Source organism: Echinops telfairi, unplaced genomic scaffold (assembly GCF_000313985.2).
Source record: "Echinops telfairi isolate 266 unplaced genomic scaffold, ASM31398v2 ScPeMD7_5;HRSCAF=22, whole genome shotgun sequence".
NCBI lineage: Eukaryota > Metazoa > Chordata > Mammalia > Afrosoricida > Tenrecidae > Echinops > Echinops telfairi.
The window spans coordinates 559,110-567,945 of record NW_022103901.1 but is presented as its reverse complement, the minus strand read 5'-3'; the positions used below and the strand labels follow the sequence as shown (position 1 = coordinate 567,945).

Here is an 8,836-nt window from a genome sequence, read left to right as displayed (position 1 = left end):
GGTCTGTGGTGTGTGATGGTCTGTGTGTGTGGTGGTCTGTGTGTGTGCAGGTCTGTGTGTGTGCAGGTCTGTGTGTGTGATGATCTGTGTGTGTGCAGGTCTGTGTGTGTGACGGTCTGTGTGTGTGCAGGTCTGTGGTGTGTGCAGGTCTGTGTGTGTGATGGTCTGTGTGTGTGCAGGTCTGTGTGTGTGCAGGTCTGTGTGTGTGATGGTCTGTGTATGTACAGGTCTGTGTGTGTGATGGTCTGTGTGTGTGCAGGTCTGTGTGTGTGATGGTCTGTGTGTGTGCAGGTCTGTGGTGTGTGCAGGTCTGTGTGTGTGATGGTCTGTGTGTGTGTGGTGCATGGCATTCTGTTGTGCACCGGTGTCTGATATATCGTGTGAGAGCACAGGGTATATGGTAATTTACATTCATGCCATTTTTGACATTCGGGGTCTGCGCTAAGGCAGGTTGGCATGCGGTGTGTCTGTGGCACCTGTGGCTGATGGCAGGGTCGGCATGCTCACTGAGCTCACCCTTCCTAGGGTTCGTTTGTCACCCTCCTGTAGACCCGCTGCCGCAGGGCACACCCTGGTGCGTCAGCCAGGGGCTTACTGATTTTGAAGTGATGCCCGACATATAGGGAAGTAGCCAAATATGTGGGAGGGGTCCAGCTTCTCCCTGGACAGGGCTCAATAGGGAGGACACAGGCCCGGCCCCTGGACTCCCACTCCTGCTCAGGTCTCCTCTGTCCCCACACCCGCAGTGCCCTGTCCGCCTCTGTCTTTCCTGCCCTCGGCCCTTGTGAGCATTGGCCAGTCTCTGGGGCTGCATGGTGCTGCGCCCTCTGCGGGTCTCCCACTGGTCTCCCTAAGGTGGGGCTGCCTGGACCGTCCCAGAAAAAACATCCCCAGCTGCATGCCGTGTGGAGCCCCGCCTCTCTGTGGCTTCTGGCCTCTGTGCCAGGCCGTGCCTCCTGCACCGCCTGGCCAGGGCGAGGATCACCATCCTCGCTTCAGCTCTTCAGTTACGGAACAGCCGCTCCTGGTGGGAGGTGGGGTCTGGGTTTGTCCATTTCTCTCTGGGCTGCTGAATGCAAGTGCGGGCGGGCGCCTGGGGCCTGCGTCGTGGCCGTGGCAGCCCTGGGGCCTGCGTGCCCTTGGACTCTGGCTCGTGGCGCGGCAACGCGTGGGAATCGACCCATGGCAGTGGGTGCACGGGGGCTGTCAGACTGACCTAGAGTCGCCCTCTCCCCATGCAGGACTTGTGTCTGTCCAGGGCTGTCTGCGGAGACTCCGCTCTCCGTGGCTGGGCCTTCTTAGGTGTGGCGGCTCGGGCACAGGCACCACCGTGGTTGGGCATGAGTGAGGTGGAAAGCAAGGGGCTCACAAGCACCTCCTGACCAACTGGACATGAGCTGGTCAACTCGCCCAGCAGCAGCCTCAGTCCTGGCTCCTTGCCCTGGGGGAGGTGGCTCAGCACCTGTGGGCAAGGCACGCACAGAGCACCAGACCTGTGGAAGGCCGGGCTGGTCCCTTCCGTGAAGGCTGTCGCTGCCACCGCCCACACATATGGCATTCTCAGCAGCCCCCGGCCGGGCCCCAGATGGCCGCCGGGTGCCTCGCACGAGGGCAGAGGCTGAGGTTTTCCTGCCTGGAGCCCACAGGGCCCCTCCCAGCGGGTGGGCCACCACTCTAACCTCAAATAGGGTCTGGGCCACACCCCTGCAACAAGGGGGCTATTCCCAGCCCCCCGGCCAGCAGAAAATGCCCCCCACCTCCCAAGCAAGAGTCAGGCAGCCAGCCAGCGAGGCAGCCATCTGGCTCTGCCCCAGGTCGGGGGCTGCGCCCCGCAGTGGGGCCGCAGTGAGCAGGCCTCGGCTGGGCTCAGCCCGCCCCAAAGCCCCTCCTGGTCATGCAGGACCCGGAGAGAAGCCCCCTCAGCAGTGTTGGCCTCAAAGGGACAGGCAGAGGCCCCCAGGTGAGGTCCCTGCAGGCAACACACAAGGAAGGATGTGGAGAGCCCTGAGCCTCGAGCAGAGGGAGGCCCCACGTTCCTGAGGCGGGGGCCGAGGCACGGCTCCTTGGAGAGGGTTAACTGCTACCAACGCTAATGCCCCCGTGGGGCCCCAGCTCAGAGCCCACCACAGGGGTCTTCTGTATAGATCTTGCCTACTGAGGCCTCTCCTGTGTGGAACCCCGGGGTGGGGGTGTCTGGTGCACAGACCCTCGCTCCCTGGGGTCTCCTGTGGGATCCTGGCCTTGGGTTTTATGTGCAGACCTTGCCCACTGAGGGGTCTCGCTTACATAGCCTGCCCACCAGGGCGTCTCTTCTGTGCAGACCTCGCTCTCCGGGGGGGTCCATCAAGAGGCTCCTGCCCATTTGGGCCCCCGTTTGTGAAGTCACCATGGTCCCTGCCTGGAACCCCCTGCCCATTGGGGTCCCGTGGTTGTGACCCCACCCAGCACTACTTGTCCACCAGGTGGCGAGGGCAGAAGGTGCTGGACCCCTGGCCTCGCCCAGGTGGCCTGTGACAGTGCCTGAGCGGGTGGCCTGCAGGATCTCTGTGGGCAGTGTGGTGTCAGACTCGGGGCTGAGGGCCAGGACAAGGCAGGTGAGGTCTCAGGGTGTGATGTCACGGTTGGGGGGCCTCCTGGCTCCAGGTGACCCACAGCCAGCCTGCTTCTTCCAGGCCCCATGACTCCAGGGGGGAGGGGTGTCAGTTTGAAAGGTCTTGTGTCCAGGTGAGTAGGACACACTGACCTCTGGGTTTCCTCGGGGCCCACCCCACCTCTCCCTGCCTCTGATCACCGCTCCTTGATTGTCAGGACACCTCACTGACTGACTGACTCTCCAGGTGCCTTAGAAGCTGGCCTGGGCGGGGCGGGGGGCTCAGCCAGCTACCGTGACCTGGCCTTCTGGGTCCCCTTGCCAGCTGTGCCCTGGGGCTGGCCTGGAACCGTTGATGTTGCCAGCCCCTGGTGGTATGCATGTCCACTGATGACCTGCAGGTGGAGCACCTGAGCAGGCTCTCGCTGGGCCTGTGTGGAGGGAAGGGGGACAGGCTAGTTCTGGGGACCACAGGGAGGACCCATCAGCTCTGGCCAGGGACCCAGAGGAAGGTGGGGTGCACAGGGCTCTCACCGGGGTCCCTGAGGCATGCATGACCCCCAGGAAGTCGCTCACCATGTCTGCACCCCTGTGTCACCAACCTCCCTTTCCTGCCGGCCGCAGTCCAGTGGTCAGTCCCTCTGCCGCCTGTGGGTGGGGCTGGGTAGAGCCCCTCAGTGGGCCCCTCCGAGGGATAAGGCTAAACCCTAATGCATGCTGGCCCCACCGCTGGCCGGGGCACTTGTTGCAGCTGTGATGCTGACAGGCCTCCTCTCAGCTTCCAGGGGGGACACGAGGAAGCACAGCGTGGCGAGCTGCCCCACACATCAGTCCCGAGAAGATGTGCAGGGCCAGGCAGACAAGGCCGTCCCCTCCTGGGGCCCTTGGAGCCCAGACCATGCCCTGTGCTGCACCCTGCCGTGTCCCAGCGGGCATCTCCGTCCTCTCCGCGCTGCCAGCAGGGTGTGAGAGAGCGAGCACAGACCTCTGTCAGGGCCAGGCACCCGTGACCCTCACCCGGTCCTCCAGGCCAGGTGGCGCACGGGCAGAGCCAGGCACCCATCCTGGCTACTCGGTCAGACTCAGGGCTCAGCCGGACGCGCTCACTGGGCCCCACTCAGTTGGCCCACGCGTGTGGGGCTGGCCGGGTACTGAGCCAGGCTGCCTGTGACTCGCTGGTGCTTTCTGGGAGGGCCCTGCCCCTGCCCTGAGGCTGACGCAAGTGCCAGTACTTCCAGGAACAATGCTCCCCAGAAGGGAGAAGCCGTGTGTGTGTGTGTGTGTGTGTGTGTGTGTGTGTGTGTGTCTATGCATGCACTCTTGTGCACCCACGTAAGTTCACACCTAGCACGTGCACATATGTGTGCACGAGTGCAGACGCCTGTACTGCTTTAGGAGAAGCTCTATGAAACCTGTTTCTATGGGGTGGCCCTGCCCACTTGTGCAAGAGGGGGGGGGGGCCCTGAGCATCTTGTCTTGGAGCTCTGCAGAGCCCCTGCTGGCCTGCGTGTCTCCGGGACAACCCCCCCACCGCAGTGCTGCGAAGGAGGTCACAGTCAGGGCAGAGTTGGACCAGGAGGTTCGGGCCCATCTGGAACAACCCCCAGGCACACTCAGAAACAGGCACAGTGCTTGAAAAGGCGTGTCATTCATTCGGGGGTCCAGACAGCCAGTGTGTAAGCCATTCAGCTCACGGCCCTTCCCTGCCAGGACCCCCCTCAGTATGCCAGAGGCCGCTGTGGGCCACACCAGCTGGCAAAGCTGTAATCCTAGTGTCTGCCTGAAGCTCGTGATGGGGGTGGGGAGCCCTGTGGGGGAGGGGCTGCAGCCAGCCAGGGTGGTCTGGGTGCCCAGGACGGGGTGGGAAGGTCGTGTGCATTCCCTGCTATCTACTGTGAGCCCCTGCAGACAGGTGGGCAGGCAGGCAGTTGGAAGACCCCTGAATCCAGGGCACAGCAGCAGGAAGTGTGGGCGGGGCTGGGACCTTTGTATCAGGAGAGCGGGAAGCCCAGCCCCCATCCTGTTTCCTGAGGGCCGCGCAGCGTGGCCTCTACTCTGCCACTAGGGGCTGGGTCCCCTTGGTGACGGGAAAATTCAAGGCCATCACGGGTAGCTCTGTGGCCGGAAGGGACACTGGGTGTTAGTGCTGCACATCTCCGGACAGAGGCCGCTGCCCGCTGTCCTGCATCAGGCTCTGTGAGGAAGAGGCACAGGGAGGGAGTGTCACGCTGACCCTTCCTGCTCCCTTCCACCGCCAGGGGAGCTGGATCGAACCTTGCTGGATTGAGTGGGATGCATTCTGTGCCCCTACTCGTGGGCTGGAGCCCTGGTCACTCAGACTCTCGGAGGTAAAAGGTGCCTGTGCCGTCCGTCACCGCCCGCCCCTCTGCGCCAGCTGCCCCACACCACATCCAGCTCAGACTGAGGTGACCTCGGCCACAGAGCCTTCTGGGTTGTGGACATGGCTATAACTTAGCCAGGAACTGGGCACCCTCTCAGCCACGTGTCAGGAATGTCAGAGGACCTAGAGTCAGGTGGTCTGGGGCTCAGCTGAGTGTAGATGGCCTCTTGATTTTGTCTAGTGGCCAGCCCAGGTTGGGCATACCTGTCGGGAAGGAGCCAGCTGGGGCCACCCAGCATGCAGGTGGACGAGCCTTCTCTCTTTGGGCACCCCCTGAGGGCTGAACGGGACCCCAGAGCCCTGGCGGGGCTGGGGTCAGAACACAGCATGTACCCCATGAGCTCAGCAGCTGCTCTGTGGGAGAAAGGGGCACCGTCCGCTCCGTAAAGGTGGCAGGCAGCCCAGGAAGCCCCTCTGCCCTTCAGGTCCAGGATCAACCCAACAGCGAATTTGGTGTTTGGGGTGGAAGGAGCCACGCATCCATGGGGGAGCAGGAGGGCACGTTGAGGCCACTGGTGTGAGGGGTGAGCCTGGTCTGCCGAAAGCTAGCCTGGTAGATGGCCCCTGTGTGCTCTGAGTGCCAGGGAGCTGCGGCCCGGGCTCCTGGGCCACCCACCCACCCACCCACCCACCTACCCACCTACCCACCTACCCTGGCCGGCCCCCGCGAGGACGTTGTATCAGTTCCTTCATTTTAATACACGGAGATTTTCCGCCTTAAACCACAAGGGGCAGAGGAGGGGAGTCAAGTATTTGAACAATCTGGACAAGCAAGGTATAAACACTGACTGGGTCTCGTCACTTCACTCCCAGAGCTGCCCCGGGAGGCCGGGGCGGAGGAGTGTCCTGGAGCCTGGGGCCAAGGGCCTGCCACTGGAGCAAGCTGGCCTGGCTCTTCGGGCCTCTGGGGAAACACGACCCCCGGGCACCAGTCACAGCCTTGGTGTTTCCATGGGCCTAGGCCACCACTTGCTGCCCACTGGCCTGGTCCTCAGTGCAGGGCTGCGACCCGCAGTGCAGCCGCTTGGCCAGCCGGCGGAGCTTACCAGGAAAACGCTTGTCCAGGTGGCGGTAGAGCAGGGGTGTCACAGAGCTACTGGCCAGCGCCAGGAGCCGGGCCAGGTCCTTGGCGAGCGGCAGGGCCCCCACCAGGTGCCCCTCCGTGGGCCTGCCCCGTGAGGCCAGCAGCGCCTGCCCCAGGAGGGTTAGGTAGTAGGGCGTCCAGAGCCCGAGCTGCGTGCCCACAGTGAGGCCCAGGAGCCGGTGCGCAGAGGGGTCCAGTCTGCCCACGTCGCCACGGCCGAGTGGTGAGTCCTCCTTGCGCAGCCGGGTGATGAGCGCCAGTGCATAGAGGGCAGCCAGGGCGGGCACCACGTAGCCGACAAGCACCATGATGGTGTCGGCTGCCTCGGTGCTGCGCATCTCCGCGCACTCAGCCAGCCTCGCAGACACGTGGCTGCAAATGTGGAAGAGCAGCGCGGAGAAGCTGGTGAGCAGCGCGCCGCCCCAGACGAAGCCGCACACGTGCCGTGTGTTGTACACGCTGGACATGTAGGTGCGCGGCAGCGCCCGCTCAATGTAGCAGTCCAGGCTGAGCAGCGCGGCCGAGTACATGGTCACCAGGGCGGCCACGTGGAATAGGGTCAGCAACGTGACCTGGGCCTCGCTGCTCAGCCGCCACAGTGCCCAGTGTGCATGGGCCGGGCCCAGCAGGTAGGCGGGCGCCAGAGCGCCAAGGACCAGCCCGGCCACGGCCATGTTGACGAAGTAGACGTCGGGCATGCTCATGGCACGCCGGCTGTGCAGGTTGGCCAGCACCAGCAGTGTGTTGTAGCCCAGGCCCAGTGGGAGGCCCACCAGCAGGTAGAGCAGAGAGAGGGCCCACAGGGCCAGCGGCAGCTCCCGGCATAGCGGCAGGTTGGCCCCAGCCGTCCCATTGGATGTGTCACACCCCCACATGGCGCCAGGTCCAGCAGCAGCAGCAGCAGCAGCAGCACCTGCAAAGCGGGACACAGTCAGTGTGTGCAGGGAGTGGGACCCCAGGAGCCCACTGGGCTCCTCCAGGGAAGGGCTACCATGAGCTTGCATCTTTGGGGCGGTGGGGGGTGGGGAGGAGGTGCGACTGCAGGCGGCCCTACTCCTGGCTTCGAAGGGTCCCAGAGCACACGTGGGAACTGTCAGTGTCCAGTCAGCATATCACCTGTTGGCCACCGTTCCTCCCTCAGGAAGGCCAACCCCCAGCCCCTGCCAGGAACGGAGACCAGGCCTCGGCCGCCCACCTGCACCCTGCCCTTGCCCAGACAAGGTCTGGTGTTTTGCTAGCCCTGGGTCCGACCAGGCCACCCACCAGAGTCACTCGCCAGGGGCGGCCCCTTTGGCCCTCGCCCAGGGCCCCAGCCTTCAGGAGACATGGGCACTTACGGCAGCGTGGGGTCTCAGTGGCCGGCACCCTCCAGCTCTCAGAGCCTGGTCCCTGAAACACTGTGACTGGAGGTGGGGCTTCTATTGCAACACCCCTGGGGCCTGGTACACCGGTGGTCCATCTCCTGGGAAAGCCCCACTGCCTCGTTTGGAGCAGACACCCAGTGGGGACCTTTCTTTTCCCTGAAGCTGAGAACAAAGTGCGGAAGCTGCCCCACCCACCCACCTGGAGCAGAGCCTAGTCCTCCAGTCAGAGCCAGGTCAGGTGGGCACGGCTGATGGAGGGTCGTGCCCGTCAGGTCAAGCACGTCTGGGCTTCTGGCTCCCAGCCCCCGAGGGCTCCCACACACTGGCCTTCACAGGCGTGTAGCGGGTGGAGGCAGTGAGTGACAAAGGAAAGCCAAGGGGGACAGAACAGGGCCAGCCCTGGTGTGCCTTGACCACAGGACCTGGTCCTAACCTGTCTGTACCTCAGAACATCACCTGCCAGTGCCGGCGGGTTCGGATAGATTGATGGGGAGTGGGGGGTGGGGGAGTGGCTAGACCAGTGGTTGGACAGACGTGTGAGTGTGATACACTGACAGAATCTGAGTTTGTGGGGACGTTTCACAATCCTAATGAATGTCACTCGGCAGCATGCTCATGATGGTCAGACAGCCACAGATGCGCCGAGAGTCACACCCGGGTGGGTGGCACGAGGACCCCCCATGCCACGGGTCAGCAACACCACCTCAGGTCCCATCCGGATGACGCAGCCCTGCCTTCACTGGGGGCCAGGAACCCCTGGTGCTTGGCCTCACGAGGCGGGAAGGAATGGGTGTGGGTGGGAGGTGATGGGCATTGTCAGCCGCGGGGACAGGGTCTGTCTGTGGGGAGCCCTGGTGAGGACTTGAGGGTGGGTCTGCCCTCATCCATGCGCTCCCCACAATGGACATCCTGAGAGGATACCCACTCACTCAGCCCTGCTGGAACGATTGTGAGGAAGGGTTCAAACTGGCTCGCGCGCGCGCACACGCACACACACACACAAAATCATACACATTCACGCAATCACACAAAACACATTCACATAACTGAACATACACAGACACACAATCAGACACACTCCCACTCACACGCATGTCCCCACCGCAGGTGCTGTGGTGGCGGTGACGGTCGTGTAGGACCTGAGTGTTGTGTCTATCACCCTGGGCCTTCTGGGGGCTGGCCTCGTGTCCACACTCCCCTTCATGGGCCTCTCCCACAGCCACCTGCAGGGGTCCTGCCTGCTCTGGTGAGGAGCTGGTTCTCCTTAGCTCTCAGACACTGCAGGGCAACCCTGCCTGCCTGTCCCCCTGCGTGTCTCCGCTGGCCCTGCAGCAGGGCCCGGGCTCCTCTCCTAGTGGCTCTGCCTGCCTCCCGCATCCTCGGCTGCTCGCCTGTGC

At 63.6% G+C, this 8,836-nt stretch overlaps 1 protein-coding gene across 1 annotated transcript; it reads right to left on the bottom strand.

The window, feature by feature from the left end:
* Positions 1 to 5,671: 5,671 nt before the first annotated feature.
* GPR146 (G protein-coupled receptor 146) lies at positions 5,672 to 7,167 on the bottom strand. Its single transcript, XM_013005561.3, has one exon. The coding sequence runs from the start codon at positions 7,077 to 7,079 to the stop codon at positions 5,949 to 5,951; it is 1,131 nt and encodes a 376-aa protein (XP_012861015.3). The 5' UTR covers positions 7,080 to 7,167; the 3' UTR covers positions 5,672 to 5,948.
* Positions 7,168 to 8,836: the final 1,669 nt, after the last annotated feature.

What these genes read in the sequence shown, in the direction of transcription:
- GPR146 (XM_013005561.3), bottom strand. Translation starts at nt 7,079, where the DNA reads ATGCAAGCTCATGGTAGCCCTTCCCTGGAGGAGCCCAGTGGGCTCCTG.